Source organism: Pseudorasbora parva, chromosome 15 (genome assembly GCF_024679245.1).
Source record: "Pseudorasbora parva isolate DD20220531a chromosome 15, ASM2467924v1, whole genome shotgun sequence".
Classification (NCBI taxonomy): Eukaryota; Metazoa; Chordata; class Actinopteri; order Cypriniformes; family Gobionidae; genus Pseudorasbora; species Pseudorasbora parva.
The window spans coordinates 42,123,609-42,140,807 of NC_090186.1; the positions used below are offsets into that span (position 1 = coordinate 42,123,609).

The 17,199-nt window shown below is 39.5% G+C and overlaps 1 protein-coding gene across 1 annotated transcript in view; it reads left to right on the forward strand.

The window, feature by feature from the left end:
- Nucleotides 1-16,118, forward strand: part of slc24a4b (solute carrier family 24 member 4b) — a 50,357-nt gene extending 34,239 nt beyond the window's left edge. The window contains exons 6-17 of the mRNA XM_067418204.1: nt 278-381; nt 2,027-2,101; nt 2,994-3,019; nt 3,125-3,178; nt 3,349-3,440; nt 4,649-4,818; nt 6,056-6,197; nt 6,913-7,079; nt 7,236-7,350; nt 9,469-9,581; nt 9,734-9,799; nt 13,620-16,118. Coding sequence (XP_067274305.1) covers nt 278-381; nt 2,027-2,101; nt 2,994-3,019; nt 3,125-3,178; nt 3,349-3,440; nt 4,649-4,818; nt 6,056-6,197; nt 6,913-7,079; nt 7,236-7,350; nt 9,469-9,581; nt 9,734-9,799; nt 13,620-13,769 — 1,274 coding nt within the window. The 3' untranslated portion in view covers nt 13,770-16,118. The remainder of the gene's footprint in view (nt 1-277; nt 382-2,026; nt 2,102-2,993; nt 3,020-3,124; nt 3,179-3,348; nt 3,441-4,648; nt 4,819-6,055; nt 6,198-6,912; nt 7,080-7,235; nt 7,351-9,468; nt 9,582-9,733; nt 9,800-13,619) is intronic.
- The last annotated feature ends 1,081 nt before the right edge of the window (nt 16,119-17,199 follow it).

Sequence of the window (17,199 nt, forward strand, 5' to 3'; positions counted from 1 at the left end):
TCTTATTTGGACCCCCTCATTGAAAGTCTATGATTTTTTTTAGTTTGACGAAATATTTAACGAAGTCGAATGAGTTAGAAAATATACAGCAACCCGAGTGAGAACAGTCTGACCGGAGTTTGGTGGTTGTCGCATTAAAACTCTAGATACTGTTTACAATTTTGCTAAGAATAATAATTCTAAGCTTAAATAGTAGATCATTATATAAGTACATCCGTATTATCCGTATCAGGAATATTATGTCAAGTAAATCTATCGGCTCTTCTTCTGTCTCCAGGCGTCTTCATCACTCACGGTGATGTTGGAGTTGGCACCATCGTCGGCTCTGCCGTCTTTAATATCCTCTGCATCATTGGAGTTTGTGGGATCTTTGCCGGGCAGGTGTGTGTGTGTGTGTGCACCTTCTCCAAAAGTAGCCTTAAAGTCAGCAAGATTTCAAAATAGGAACCCCATCTATATAATGGTGTGGAATAAACATTTAAAGGGGTGATGAACTGAGAGATCAACTTTCCCTTGAGCTTTTGATATATAAAAGGTCATGGTAATATAAGATTATCCTCTAAGTTTCAGAGCTGAAAACTTCCTTGTTAGTCAAAGAAAAGCTTTTATAGACACCAGGCTCAGCAAACGGTCCTGTGCTTCATACTGACGTCAGTGCGCGACCAAACACGGCTATAGAGAATCTACAGCGCGTCTAATCCAGTAGCCCCGCCCACCGACTCGTCTAATCCAGTAGCCCCGCCCACCGACTCGTCTAATCCAGTAGCCCTGCCCACCGACTCGTCTAATCCAGTAGCCCCGCCCACCGACTCATCTAATCCAGTAGCCCCGCCCACCGACTCGTCTAATCCAGTAGCCCCGCCCACCGACTCATGGCGGTCTCGTGCTAGCTGGTCAACAACAATAAACATGATGAGGAAGATTAAGATATTGCGCTATTCCTGGTTGTAGAAGAACACAGTCGCTGCATAAGCTTCCTTCTGATCCTGATATTAGGAATGAGTGGTTGAACTTTATTTTTAATGAAGTTCCAGCTCACATGGGGAAGACATATTCACTTCAGTTCACTGCGGGATCGTTAGTAAACAAATCTCCGGTCGATGGTGCAACACACCGAATGGTGCAACACACCGATGTGAGTAAAACGTGTTTTTATATGTAATAGTACTGCATTGTTATAGATCGTTTTGCTTATGTGTATGGACCTGGGCTCTCAAAGCCCGGCAGGCCGATCAATCTCATTATATTCCCTTCTTGTTCTGCTATTCTCTCTCTCGAGTTGACATCTGAAGGGCGGCACGCATGTGTGTGTGCGCGGTTTGCGCTTATATTGTCTGATCTTGCGGGCTATGTGTAATATAAAAATAATTGTCCAATCAATCGCAGGTCGATGAGAAATAAAACATTGTGTTTCCTTGATAAAGACGTTTACGAGCCCTGCGATCGAGAGAATCATTCTGGTTGCCGCTTCTCCCTCATTCTCTCCTCTCCCTGAACTGACAGGAGAGCTGGAGCTCATTAAATATGCAAATCTTATCCAATCCTAGCTGTGGGCGTTTACTTCCAAGTCTCCAGCGTTCAGGACAGAGCCTCAAAGCAGTGCAGAAAATAGCCTATTACTTATTAGTTATGATGTTTTTGAATGTAAAAACCACACGAACGTCATCAGTTGACCTCAGACAACAGTATAAAAAAAAAAATAAAAAAAAAAAGCCACTTCATGACACCTTTAAGAAAAGCCACAAAAGAGTGATTTTTTTTTCTTGGCTTCTATCTATTGTTCTGATTGGATTGCCAAAAGGTTTTTTAATAAAAAATAGGATTCAAAATGAATTTGTTTTTCTTTCTGAGATAATAACTGGAGGCCTCTGCCTAAATTATGCATGTCATGTAATATTTATATATTGAACCATTTCTCTTTTCATATTCTCTCACACTTTGTATGCATCGCAGGCCATATTCAGTGTTCATTATTCTTTGTGTGTTGATGTATTTATTTAACAGTAGTTTGTGTTGGTGTCTGTAGGTGGTTGTGCTGACCTGGTGGGCTGTTTTCCGTGATTCTTTCTTCTACATATTGTCTGTAGTTGCTCTGATAGTGGTGAGTCTCAAATGAAACACACTATAACGTCATCATCCTGTAATGCAGACCAAAAAATAGGAAAGCCTGTGGCCAATTATTGTGATTACGAAAACGTTTATTTTAATAGATTAATAAAGAAACATATCACTTTACATACAATTATACAGTAAAATAAAAATGTTTTTAATAATAAAATATATTATAAAAGTATTAATATAATTGTTATTTTTATTATTATTATAATAAAAATAAATCACAAAAAATATGCAATAATTGGATAAATGGTGGACATGTAATGTAATGCATGCAGTGTGACCATTAACTGGCATCAGAGAACCTTGCCGTGAATAAATAATTGAAATATTAACTTCAGGAGTACTTTTAGGAAACATCAAAACATTTGGGAAAATACGGAGCCCCTAAAGGGATAATAAGAAGTCAATGCTTTTGTGTTCTCTCGCAAATGTTTTGCGTTTGCACAAGAAACTTTGCATTTGCTCAAAAAACATTTTGTGCTCCCATGAGAAACACTGCGTTCGCTTTTACCGCCTTTGCGTTCCTCCAAGAAACTGTGTAAATTGCTAATGTATAATCAAAAAATGTTTAGTTTCCACAAGAAACGTTGTGTTCTTTCACAAAACGCTTTGCCCTCCTCCGAGAATCATTGCGTTCTCTTGCAAAATTTACAAAATGCAAAAGCATTGACAAATCATTTTCCTCCATCTCATATTTTTTCCTTTAACTTGTCCCTTTAGGGGCTCCATAGGAATATCTGCTCTAAAGCATCTAAAAATACGTGATTTATATAATTTTTTAATATAGAATATTACATTTTATTTAGTTGTTTTTTTTTACTTTTTGAAACTAGACTGTAACTACACTGACTATCTTTTTGTTTGAATTCAATCAGTTCATCTATGATGGAAAGATTGTGTGGTGAGTCTCTGTTCCTCTGTTTTGTCTTCTTCTCTTTTATTGTAAACCTTCATCTGATCTGACGTCTGGTTTTGATTGGATAAATCTCTCTCGTGTGTGTTTTAGGTGGGAGAGTCTGGTGCTGGTGCTCATGTATGCTGTATATATCCTCATTATGAAGTGAGTATTATTCACAGGAGTATCATACTGTGTATATTTTTAGCATGATATTTTGGTCATCCAGAGCGGAACACGTTGGCATTCAGGAAGATAACGCTCATTTTGTTATATAACCTGTGGAGGCTCATAATCTGACCTCTTTTGTTTTGCCTCCGTGTCTAATTTTTTAGGTTTAATTCCAGCTTGCAGAAGTTTTTCACGAGACGGAGCGATAAGAATGTAGCCAATGGAAACGCAGCGGCCGGCAGTGAACTGGAGGACGGTAAAGACAGTTTAGACTGTAAATGGGATGATCCATCTTTACCGCTGCTGGCTCAGGTAAGACTAAACAGACAGGCTTTAAAAAGTCAGATTTAATACAAGTTCATAATTCCATACCCCCTTCACCTTCAGTTCAGTTGTGAGATCATCTGTCCTCAGTTTGTGAACAAACAGCAGAAGACAGTAGAAAACGTGATACTGTATAAGAACACAGAGGGACTTTACTAGAAATAAAGATAAAATAAAATTCTTATTTAAAAGCAATTATTATACAGTGACTTAATTCATGTTTTAATAACTCATTTCATTTTAAAATATTGACATATTTTGACATATATATTTTTAATTATATATATAATATGTGGATGTATATATTCATATAGACAGTAAACAGTAGATTTCATAATGATGAAATTAAAATCTTATTAAAAAGCTATTATTATTTTAGAAAATCAATAGTTTTTTTGTAAAAAAAAAAAAAATTAAGCAATTAAGCATAATATTGTAGTATTAGTTATCGTAGTTCTTTTCATGGGCATTTAGTAAGGTTTTTATTTAAAAAAAAATAGATAATTTATATCAATTAAATATTCATTTATATATAATAGCTACATTTGACTTTTTTGTTAAATAATAAGACTTCAAGAAAATGTCAACATTTCAAAGCAAAAAAAAAAAGAGAAAAAAAAAGATGTCTTTTAAAAAGTATGGTGCATTTGTTTTAAACTAGATTTGTTTTATAGATTTTGTTTTATAGATTTCCTGGACATCTTAGACATTTATTGCACGTGCTCTGAAAAGCATGACTGAACGTGTCTCTTGTCTTTGTGAGAGAAACGTCCTCCTGATTCAGTATTAAAGCAGATACGAGAAGGGGTTGTTTTCCCAGCCCTTTGCTTCTTTCTGCTTCTGTCCGTCTCTGACTGAGAGGTAACTATCACTTCTTTCTCTCTGCGATCTTTCGTCTCTTTCCTCATTCTTCATCTGAGTCTCTGCTTGTTTGACGTTTAGCCCTGCCTGTCTGTTTGGTCTTACTGAACCTTTCTGCATTAACTTTTCTGCACACTCTTTTTCTGATGCTCCACAGAGAATGCAGCTAATAGATAGCAGAGTAAATGTCAGCAAAATGCTATTTTAGAATATCAATGATATCATTTTATTTGTGTTTTTTAATGTATTTTATCGGCTAATAATTTCCTCTTTCTCAAGTCAAGTCCAGTAAGGTCTACAGTCGCGGTTCGGTGGTAATGGTTGATGAAATCATTAACGCCAGTCCTCCAAATTACCGTTTCCCTGAAGCGGGTCTCCGTGTCATGGTCACCAACCACTTTGGACCGAAGACTCGTCTGCGCATGGCCAGTCGTCTCATTATAACCGAGGTACGGCAGACGCCTGAATGTACAGACCACACTGTGCTACAACATTTATAAAAAAATATACATATTTAAGGCAGTGTATGTAAGATTGTGGCCAAAACTGGTACTGCAATCATTTTCAAATGACTGTAGACCGGTGTGTCCCCCTCCCCCTCCCCCCTGACTCGAGGTTGCCAGATTGGCTGCAGGATCAGCAGGAACATTTGTAGATCTGCAGCTGTGGTAACTAGAGCAGATCTGGCAACCCGGATGCCGAAATACTACTAACTTCGTGATTGGTCGATAGGTGGAGGGCGGAGCTTCAGGCCAAAACACAACATGTCAACATCAACATCAGTTTTGGGCTGAACAACAACTTTTAAATGACAATATCCTGGGCGGACTACTGTTGTCAGTGATAGAAGTATTTGAAATGAACATGATTTCATAATGTCTAGTGACATATCAGGGCCATTTTATGATTCATTGAAATACATTTCTTACATACAGTTCCTTTAATTTTGAAGCATGTTTCAGCCAAAAATGATTTAATGATTAATTACCCTCCTGTCGTTCCAAACCCTTAACGCCGCATTCACACGGGGCGTAGGCGTTAACGCTTCCCATTTACTTTGAATGGGTGACATCATCCGTTGCCGAACTGAATTGTGGGTTCCGTCGCGGCGCTTCACTCGCGTTGCAAGCGGCAGAAGTTGAAGAATTCTCAACTTTTCAAGCGCCAGCGCAGGCGTCATCCAATCAGATCGCCGTATGCAAATATCCTACAGCAGACGCTAGCCAATTGCGTTCATTACTGCTCCGTGAACCATCCAGACCATAGCCCGTTAAAAATCCAGACGCAGCTCCTGGACCACTACATGTGATATTCTTCCCGCTGTCGTCGCTTTTTCAGGATTTAATGTACTTAACAGCTTTGTGCACCTGTGCAGTGCGCTGACAACAACTACACGGGCAATCACACACGCACATACAACCAAATCGGCATCCATTTCGTCTCACAGACTAGCTGTCATAAAAAGGCGCTTTTTTTGTGTTGTGTTTTGGTCCAAGCGGCAAGTTAATGTGATTGGCTGTTGTCACTATGACGATCGCGTCAGCACCCAGCTTCAGCCACGCCCTCCGTCAAGCGTTAACGCCTACGCCCAGTGTGAATGCGGCGTAAGACTTTCGGGATAGAATGTACAGTTTGTACAGTATAAAAATCATGTGTTCCCCAATGTGTGTGTGTGTGTGTGTGTAGCGTCAGAGGTTGGTGCAGTCAGCCAATGGTGTGGAGACGGTGGTGGTGGACGGGAAGCCAGACATCGAGAATGGAAACGTACCCGAAGATAAAACCACTGAGGAGAAAGAGAGTGAACTCACCTCTCCGTTCAGATTTCCAGGTCATCCATCCATCCATCCATCCATCCATCCATCCATCCATCCATCCATCCATCCATCCATCCATCCATCCATCCATCCATCCATCCATGTCTTTCTATTGTACTGTCTGTCTGTCGTTCTATCATTCTCTCTGTCTGTCGGTTGTTTGTTTTGTCGTTCTGTCTTTTGTTCTTTTGTATTGTCTGTCGAGAATGGAAACATACCAGAAGACAAAACCACTGTCGATCTATTTGTCTGTCTGTTGGTTGGTTGTTATATCATCTGGCCCACATGTTCTATCGTCTGTCTTTCGTTCTATCATTCTGTCTGTCCTTCTATTGTTTTGTCTGTCTGTCTATATATCTGTCTGTCTGTAATTTCTATCGTTCTGTCGATCGTTCTGTCTGTTGTCCTATCGTTCTGTCTGCTAAAAGTTTTTTTTTGCTAAAAGTTGCTTTTTGTAACTTTTTTTTCACTGGTTTAATTTACACTTTTGTCATCACTATATGCTTTAAAATTGCCACATACATTCAGAAAAGAAAGAAATGTACCTCAGAATGGTGCATTTAGCAGCAAATATGAGCCTTTTGAAGGAACAGTTTCCATTAAACAACTGAAGCTCTATAAGCAGCATCTAGTTTCGTATCTGATCATAAACAAGAACGGAAAACGAGTTTATGTGTCAATGTTCCTTTAAAACAACAAATAATCGTGTTAGTTGTGTGTGTGTTTCAGGCGGATGTGTGAACACAACTAAATGGCTGATCTCTTGGCCGTTATTGTTGATTCTGTTCTTCACCATCCCGAACTGTGCCAAGTCTCGCTGGGAGAAATACTTCATGCTATCGTTCATCCTCTCCACCGTCTGGATCGCCGTCTTTTCCTACTTTATGGTGTGGATGGTATGTGTGATTATGTGTCTCTCTCTCTCTCTCTCTCTCTCTCTCTCTCTCTCTCTCTCTCTCTCTCTCTCTCTCTCTCTCTCTCTCTCTCTCTCTCTCTCTCTTGGATTTGTCTTTCTAGACTTTATTAACCTCCCTCCATACGCTGTCTCCTAGGTGACGATCATCGGATACACGCTCGGCATCCCTGATGTTATCATGGGCATCACGTTTCTGGCCGCGGGCACGAGCGTCCCTGACTGTATTGCCAGTCTGATCGTGGCTCGTCAAGGTAGATCAGATCTATACAGCTGGTGGCGGATCAATAAAACTGCGGCAGGATGAATGCAGATTTAAAGGGATAGTTCACTTTAAAATGAAAATTCGGTCATTCTTTACTCACCCTCAAGTTGTTTCAAACCTGTATGAATTTCTTTCTTCAGCTGAACACAAGGGAAGATATTTTGAAGAATGTCAGTAACCAAACAGTTAACTGGAGCCATTGACTTCCATATTATTTTTTTTCCTAATAAAGTTAACTGTTTGGTTTCTGACATTCTTCAAAATATCTTCCCTTGTGTTCAGCTGAAGAAAGAAACTCATACAGGTTTGAAACAACTTGAGGGTGAGTAAAGAATGACCGAATTTTCATTTTAAAGTGAACTATCCCTTTAACATGAAAAGCCGAATGTTTTAGCTTCACATAGTGCAGTGCAGGATCAGATCAAAACACATTTCCTGTTCCTGTGTCACTATCAATCACATAAACTGCATCTCAGTGCCATCTGTCCTGTGTATTAGTGGATCTCAAATCAGAGAACGACTTACACACAGTCCCTTGCACTCCGAAAGAGATGAGTTTCTGATGGTTGTCTTTTCACTCTTTTGAAAAATATTGAAGATCATACGTCAATGTTTGTATGTATCTCGAAGTTAAAGGTTAGGTGCCCTCTCTCACACACCCGGGGCAATGTGACGACAGACTGCAATGCAAGGGTTTTTTGCTAGTTTCAGTCTGACGCAGTTATCATTTTCACGTCCAGCGTTTCGTTGTTTAAATATCAAATGCACTGGCTCATCTGTTCCCCCATGGGCGTCTGGTCTAAACCAGGAGTGTTCAGGTGCATTGCTCGAGCGTTGCTATTTTTAGGAACTGAAAACGACTGACCATTGACCAATAAAAAACTGCTCTATAACGCTGTATTTTTTTGTGCTATTTAAAGGGTGTGCTAGTAATATGAGCCTAAACAAGCAGGGACGTGCAACAGCACACACACATATTTTAAAATATTTAAATTACAAAGTAAAAGATTATCAATGTGTTCATAAATATAAAAATGCCTACATGTCATAATGGATAGTCATTGCATGTATCAGAATGACCTATTTGCAGTAAAGACGAGCAAGCAGACGTCATTGGACGAGCAGATCCGTTTCCTCTCGAGAGAAGCGTTCAGTCTTTCCACTCGCAAATCCTGCCATGTAAATAGCGAATCCGTCATGGTGTGAGCCAAACTGGCTTTTAAAGAGAAAAGGAGATGAGACTCCGATTGGTTTATTGCACGTTATGCCCAAAAACACACCCATGACTCATTAAGAGACGAGGGACTCCATTTTAGACCATGCATCTGGTACGCCGACCATTTTTCCCGTCGTTAAACTAGCAAAAGTGGATTTGCACCCTAAAGCCGGGTGCACACGGTGTGATTTTGCCCACGATTTGGCCGTCTGAGACAAATTTTGTAAATCCTAAAAGATTCCTCTGATCCTAGGCTAAAATCTGAAGTCTTTGGTCATTAGTTTGACATGTTCACCGGCAGCCGATTAATGAGCGCTGCGATCAAATTTGACCTCAGAAGAAATTCTGGCAGTGTCAGAAGATTTGCCGCACAATCCTTCAGTGTGACTTCTCCTACGACTGTCAAATATCTCAGTTTTTCAAGACAAACTATGACCAAAACGAGAGCTAGAGATTTCTCTGTAGCCTCCATTTCAGTCCCGCGTGTAATGCAGCTCACCGTCACCAAACGCGTCATTCATTGATGATATAAAACTCTGTGCGTCCGTTTTTAGCGCGCCTTGACTGTCGTACAGTCTGACTTTAATCACAACTGAGATCTTACAGTGTGGCATGGCTTACAGCGAGGATCATATTCGTACAGTCTGACAAGCAACATTCGCAAAGGATTTGGAAAATCGCACAGTGTGCAGGACCCATAAGAGCACCTGCGCCGTGCACTTCAGACCATGAGCTCAGTTCGTTAAAATAGGGCCCTGAAAGTCTACATATACATCACACTGCATCTCTTTAAAAGAAATGTGCCCTCTGAATTTTCCCTCTGAAATGTGACCTCTGAGGGGAGTTGGCACTGCTTGTTCAATTTGAAGCCGGTTCTTCTCTTTCCCGTAGGTCTGGGAGACATGGCGGTGTCCAACACTATCGGCAGCAATGTATTTGACATTCTGGTGGGGCTCGGCGTTCCCTGGGCGCTGCAGACCATGGCAGTCAGTTATGGATCAGTTGTAAGCACATGTAGCCGCTTGGCAAAACCTCTTTCTGTTTGAACAGACATCAAGCTGTGCTCCTCAGAAGCCTAGAGCTTCTGTCGAGTGTGTCTGAAACGCAGCTGCACTGGTTTAATGGCTGATGATGTGGTTTCCTCCTCCGTATACAGGTGATGATAAACAGTCGGGGGCTCGTGTACTCAGTGGTGCTTCTGCTGGGCTCTGTCGCTCTCACCGTGAGTAGATCAGCACATTCCTGACTCATAATCACGTTTCTCTGTCAACTCTGCTGAAAAGATTTCAGAAAGTTGACTTTTGAATGACAGGTGGCGTTCATAAGCCCCGTTTCCACCAAAATTACCCGGAACAATTTGTACCAGGAACCTTTTTACAGGAACTTTTCTCCCCCCCAGACCTGCAGCTGTCTGCGTTTCGACCGCGATAAAGTTCCGAGAAGATTAGGCAGATTAGTCCGGTGATGTAGGACTACGCGCGACTGCTCCTCAAAATCAGTGAAGGACAGTAATCATTTTTAAGTGTACCGATTGAAAGATGTAGTGAACTGTTTACATGAGACGTTATCTAAACCGATCTGGTGTTTACATGTGATGACTTTCAATCGCAATCATTTTGTCACATGCAGTTTGTCTGCCGCACCAAAAATGTCAACGCTGTTTTCTCCAGCAGCTGGAGTGTGTTTACTGTAGCCATAGCAACTCTTAACGGCCACCAGGACTAATACAGTATTATTTATAGCTATTTGTTGTAAAGTGTAATAATCATCTCAGAAAGAAAAAATCTTCTGTCAGGCGCAGTTAAAGTAAAAACTGCCTGGGGCAATATACGCTGTGTCATTACTCCAACATTATCTTCATAACTTACGAAATAAAAAGTTTACCCCTCAGAAAAATGAACTTTCCTCTCGTCAACATGAGAGCGGCGCGCGCCGTCACGTCATGTAAGGACACACACTTAAAAGTAATCGGTCAGGTCGTTTACATGGTGAAAAAAAAATTAATAATGAGTATGGAAGAGATTCAAGCTGTGCTGCTTTTGCTGGTTATGTATAGGTTTACTAAAGAGGAAATTAACAACGACAGAAAAGAGCACTAATATGCAGATTCAGCAGCATGCAGCATATTCAGAAAGCTTGTAAAGCTAGATTTAAAATGACAATGTATATTATTATCAGCTATTACGGACATTGAACGTGAGATGGCTGAGACGACCGCGCGCCATCAGACAGAGAGCAAGACTGATATTAATTACTGAACGTAGACCGAACCTCGCAAAAGACTTTTAAAAATGCCGGTTGAAATAAAATGCTGCGTCAGCTCAACCAATCAGCATGTTCAGCGCCCAAGTCCCACCCTCGAAAGTTCCTGAACTTTGAAAAAGTACTACCTCGCGAGCAGGGCCGTTTGGAGGGGGAAATATTTACCCGGAACTTCATTTATACCCTGGTTCCTGCGGTCTAAACACACGAAGTACCACCCAAAGTTCCTAGTTCCTGGGTAAAGTTCCTGTGGTGGAAACGGGGCTATAGTGAAATAAACATCCCTGCTAATGCTGCTATACTGTTTATGATAATAATTCTGCTCATGACCATAATGCTGCTTATGATAATTAAAATCAATATTTTGTAAAATTTTGTAAAAAATCTATTACGTAAATCACGTAAACATAAATTAATCGCCTTCTGTTCCATGTTCAACTTATGGAAAAAGTGTAGCGCCCACGCCTGACAATATTTATTCATTTATAGACTTCACATAAGTACAATTTCAGAAAAAAAGGTACAGTGCAGGTACACAGGTACCTTTAAAGGTACACAATTGGTCCGTAGGGTACAATTATACCAATGTTTTCTTCTACTTAGAGCAGGGGTTGGCAAGTTCGGTCCTAGGGAGTCGCTGTCCTGCAGAGTTTGGCTCCAACCCTGAAAGATGTCTATAGAAGCTCTCATTAAGAATTAACAGAGGTTTAGATGTTGATGTTTTATTGAAAATGTTTGGTCACCATTATGGAGATCAGTGTTTCCTTTAGTTGGGCAGTTTGACGCTTGGCTTTTTATGTGAGTTATTTATTTATTTATTTTTTGTGTTACAGTGTTAACAAACCACATAATCTGTTCAAATCAAAAGAAGCCATTAACAAAATTTGTCATGGAAAAAAATTGATTGACTAATCTCATCACTGACTAAAAATGTTAATAAATAATATTTACCAACAATACTTTCTTGCCAAAGATAAGACATTCTGAATTATGGTTTTTATATATTTGACATTTTAAATACATTCATAAATGCATTCTAGGGGGAAAATGTTTAGACGTACACAGCATATGAATCTCAACAATGGTGACATACTTAGAGCTGCAATGCATGCTGGGAGCTGTGTCTTTTAAACTGTGGTGGGTTGGTAGGGTTGGAGCTAAACTCTGCAGGACATCAGCTCTCTGACCCTTAAGGGTACCACCCCTGTGACGGCCACTGTTCTTTTGTCTTTTTGGGAGTGTACTGAGTTGCACAAACGGATGTACGTTATTTTTATTGCTTTCCTGTAGCTCAAACAGTAGAGCGTGGCGCTAGCAACGCCAAGGTCATGGGTTCGATTCCCAGGGAAAGCAAGAATTGACAGAAATGTAAAAAATGTGTGTCTTAGGCCTAGTCCACACGTACACGGGTATTTTTATTACCGGAGTTTTTCCTCCTCCGTTTTAAAAAACAATCGCGTCCACACAAGCACGGTTTTAAAAAAAATTCTGTCCACATGAGAACGCAAAACTATGCTATGATTGGCTGCCTGATTTCCATGTGGGTCCCATTCACTGCACCGATGCACATTGCACTGACTGAGGGATGCCATGGGCTCAAGTGAAACACTTCCTACAAGTTCCTTTGCTTTGGACTCAGTGACAGGTAACCGTATACACAGGTGCAGGGCCGAAGTGGACTGTAATAGCTTTACACACTTGCTTTACTATTTTGTATTATTGCATTCTGGCGCCTTTGTTCTGCAATACAATGAAATAACTGAACATGTATCTATATACGTGTGATAAGCGCTGTTAGTGGAGTCCACCGCATAGAATCGACTCACGTAAATCAAAAGGAGAAGTGGAAAATCTGATATCAAACAAAGGAAAGAACGGCGCGCACTTCAATTAAAAAAGCCGAAATCTCCGGTTTCACCATCTACACAACAACGCTGTAACCGGAGTTTCTAAAAATCTTCACCCTGGCCGGAGTTTTCAAAAAAGTCCGGTTTTAGTAACCGGATACAGCGTTTGCGTGTGCACGAACAGCCAAACCGCGTAGAAAAAGCTGCGGTTTTGAAAATACCCGTGTTCGTGTGGACAGGGCCTTAGGCCGGGGACACACTGCAAGCGTGTCTCGGGTGCGTGGCGTGTCCGTTTTTATTTCGGCTCCCATGCTAACCGGTTAGCGCTTGCATACTGCCTGCGTCAGCCGCGCGGAAAACGCGTGCATTCTTCAAATAGAAGAGTCGCCTATTTTTCACGCGACACGCTAGCGTGTTGGAAGCGTTTCTAGGCAAAACAGCATAGGAAAAGGAGTTCATATGCCATTTTGACACGAATACATATTAATAAATTACATTTTCATGTGTGAAAGTCTTTAGGTTAACATAAATGCAGATATAGGCCTACTTGTAATAACAAAAAACAACATAATTATCGTTTTGAAATATTAAACCTGTCAATACAGAACGAAATATTCTGTAGCCTATTTTGCCGTCAATGCCATATACATGTATGGTCAATAGGCTACTGCCGACATTGTCTTTGCTGTATCAATAGGCAATATATATTTATATTTAACATGATGTATAGGGCTTCCCAGCAGCAGCAGCAGCGCCGCGTCAGACACGCTTCTGGTGTGCAAAGACAGAGAAAACGCCAGGCAGCCGCCCCGCGGCTGACACGCAGCAGAAACGCCAGGCTTGCAGTGTGTCTCCGGCCTTAAAATGCAATGTACGTCTCTTTGGATAAAAGTGTCTGCCAAATGTATAAATGTAAATCTCCTTCACCTGTAGATACTTGGGATCCACCTGAATGGCTGGAAGTTGGACTTTAAGCTGGGCGTTTATGTGCTGGTGCTGTACGCCATCTTCCTCTGTTTCTCCATCATGATCGAATACAACGTCTTCACTTTTGTCAATATACCCATGTGTCGGGAAGACTAGAACCGTATCCCAGAATGACACCATCATCCTGAGCACTCCTGAACCATCATCACCTCAGATCGGATGAATGTTAGTCTTCATTAGGACTAACGCTTGATTCACTGCGACTCGCGTTTCACTGTGGATGGAAAAGATCTTCCAGTCAAGCTCATTTTTTCTGACCTCTAAGCCCAAATTTCGACTCAGAAAGAGGAACTTCTCCTTGGCAGCTCTTCTCTTCCAGTTGAGATCTTTAATATCCCAAAATGCATTGCGTGTCCGCCAAATATGGATTGCATCAGGAGCGTTTGGGCGCCTGGAGAAACATTCACCCTTTTATACACTCTCCTTTCCTTTGTCACTTTGTTGAAAAATGTCTTTTTGTAAGAAACGTCTCTTCATGAAGTCTTTATTGGTGAATTATTTTGCAGCATATCACATTTTTTTGGCCTAAAAGGAAGCAGAATTTGTAGGAATGAAAAAGAAATGAAAGTATTGCACATTATCTATTATTATGGTATCGTACAGGGCTTTTCTCACCTTGTCCTGATCAGGTGCGATCGTCCTGCGAATGTTTGTGCGAGCCAGTCGTGACATATTGTCATGCTGGGTGGCTCCGCCCACAGTGAAATATCATTGGTCCAGAATATCTGCATATTAATCATCAACAATGTTGTGTCAGGAGTGACACTGGCTGCTTCTGAAATCACATACTTCACTACTATATAGTAGGCAAAAAACGAAATGTGACAAAAGAAGTACTCAAAGTACTCAGTACTCAAGATAATGACAACATGGCGAATGCACTACGTCCGGATTACATTCATACTATAGAGAAAATACTTTTTAGCGATCATGAACTAATTACTTATTCAAAATAATCCATCTTTATTGCAGACATATTGATTAATTATCATTGGAAACGTGACTTGTACCTGATCAGGACATGATTTTCTCTTCTTATCAGAATTTTTGGGCTTGTTTTCCGGTTAAAAAATCCAAACATCCTTAAAACAAGATAAGTTTTGATTTTGAGTTAAGCATTTGTTTATTGGCGTATAGTTTTAAGCATAAAATGTACTACATTTAATTTGATTTATGATTAAAAAAATAACTGGTAAGTTCAACTGTAAAAACTTTGAGTTATTAAGAGTTTGCACAGAATATATCTTCATTAAAGGGTTACTTCAGCGATTAGCATATGGCTTTGTATCAGTAGAAACCCTGGAGTATATTCAAATTATTGTGCTTTCCCCCCTCATATCTCCCTGAGACAAGAGATTTATGCATTTTATTTCTGGAAAAATTCCTTCTATGATGCAAATTGACGATTTTTGCATCATAGGAGGAATGTTTGCCCAGAGGCTAAAGACTACAGCCAGCAGAGGGAGCCATTTCCGCATGTTTTGAATCCGCGCATGGGGGATGGGAGATTACACTCAGCTTGCAGGGAGAGCTCAGCCCACAGCTACAGGCACTCATTTAAACGGAGCTATGGTGTGCAATGTAAGTCTTTTAACTTCTCAAATTAATTTCTATGAAAGTTAAGCTTGTAAAGGCATGAACTGAAACGCGCCAGACTGAACTCGCGTTGTGAATGTATGCCGCGAGTGTAGTCGCGATTACCTCAGCTCTCATCACTCGTGCAGTTAGTGCTCAGTGCTGTGATACTCGCGCGGTGACTCACTCATTATATTGAGCAGACACGTTCAGTTTTTAATTGTAGTGTCTTCTCCAACTCAGTCACAGTAATCCAGTAGCGGTGGCGTTGGGAATGGCACAGGGCAGCGAAGCATTCTGGGAATTGTAGTCTTTCATCCCCATGGGACAAAAATACATTTTCTGTCTTTTCTCAGTCTAGAAGACACCAAATTCAAAAATAATTTCACATTTCTACTACATTGATGACCCAGTTTAAATACAGATTCATCTTCCCAGCGCTGAAGTACCCCTTTAAGATTTATTTTGTGTTATTTTTGTACAAATTGTTTTAGGCATAAACCTGAATCAATTTAGTTATATAATGATTAAAAAAGGAAAAATATTGCACATAATCTATTGTTATTGTAATGAGAGTATACATTTTTTGAACAAATAAGGCGGAAATTAAATTAGAATATTATGACTGTGTTAAAGTTTTAATGATGCATTCAGTATGACCTCAATTTCGCTTATTTCATTCTATCATTGGCAAATTGTTTTAATAATGAAAATACTTTTATTTATAGTGAGCTTATCTTATAAACAACAACAGAGAAGTACACCAGAAAAACAACAAGAGTCAAAAAGTTTTAAGCATAAAAAGTGACGTCAATTGAATTAATCACGATTAATTGATTTTAACATAAAAGTTTCTGTTATATTAAGAGTTATTAAGAGTTTTCAAAGTTTTCTTATTTTCTCATGGTGTAAGAAAAATCTGCTTAGTTCAAGAAATGCAATTATCCTGTTTTAAGGAATTTTTCGATTTAAAAAAAAGAAAACCTCACTTGATAATGAATCATTTCGTTTTGCAGTGCAGTTGTTGAATTTAACTCGTTTCATCATGTTTTGATGTAGCCTTTTTGAGGGCTCTGTGAATATAAACTTGCCTATGAAGAGATTTAATCATGTTAATTTATAAGTGAGCATCTCTAATGTGGTCTTGATGCTCATGAGATTCCGTCCCCTAGTTTCTGATGGAGCTCATTCATTGTGAAACAGAGAAATTAGCACTTTAAAGCAAGTGAGCGGTTTGGTCTCATTCAAAGTGCTTCCCTCTGTCAGACGTGTGTGTTTGCGTGTATCTTCCCGACAGTCCCTCACCTGACCAATCCATGCACTGCAAAAAAAATGAAAATCTTCCTCATTAGTTTTGTCATGTTTTTCAGTACAATTATCTAAACATTCCTAAAACAAGATACATTTACTTTAGAAGCAATATGACCGTTTTTAGGTAGAAATTGATCCAAATTCTGTGAGTTTATGCTTAAAACAAGAAACATTTATCAGAAAAATAAACGGAACTCAGATGGAAAACAAGAGAAATTTTTCTGACCCCATTAGCAGATGTTTTTTTCTTGCTCTTCTTAAGTAAATGTGTCTTGATTAAGATTTTTCCACATCACTAACAAATAGTTTCAAATGTAGTTTTATAGATTTATTCTTTAAAAAGAATAAAAATATTTAGAAATGTGTATCATCCATTTTTTATTTGACAAAGGAACATATAAAGAACAAACCAAGCATATGAATATGAATATTCTCTATAGTGTCATTTTGTAATAAAAAGGGGTTAAATCTAATAAAAATGTCCATATTTCACCCCAAATCAAATCAAGACAAGACTACATTATATTTTGCACATTAAGTTAAAAAAGAAAAGAAAAGGAAATTAAGCACATTTTCCTCCAAAAACTCCCAATGATTGAATGTTTTTATGTATTTTTCTTGTTTTGTGCAAAACTTAATT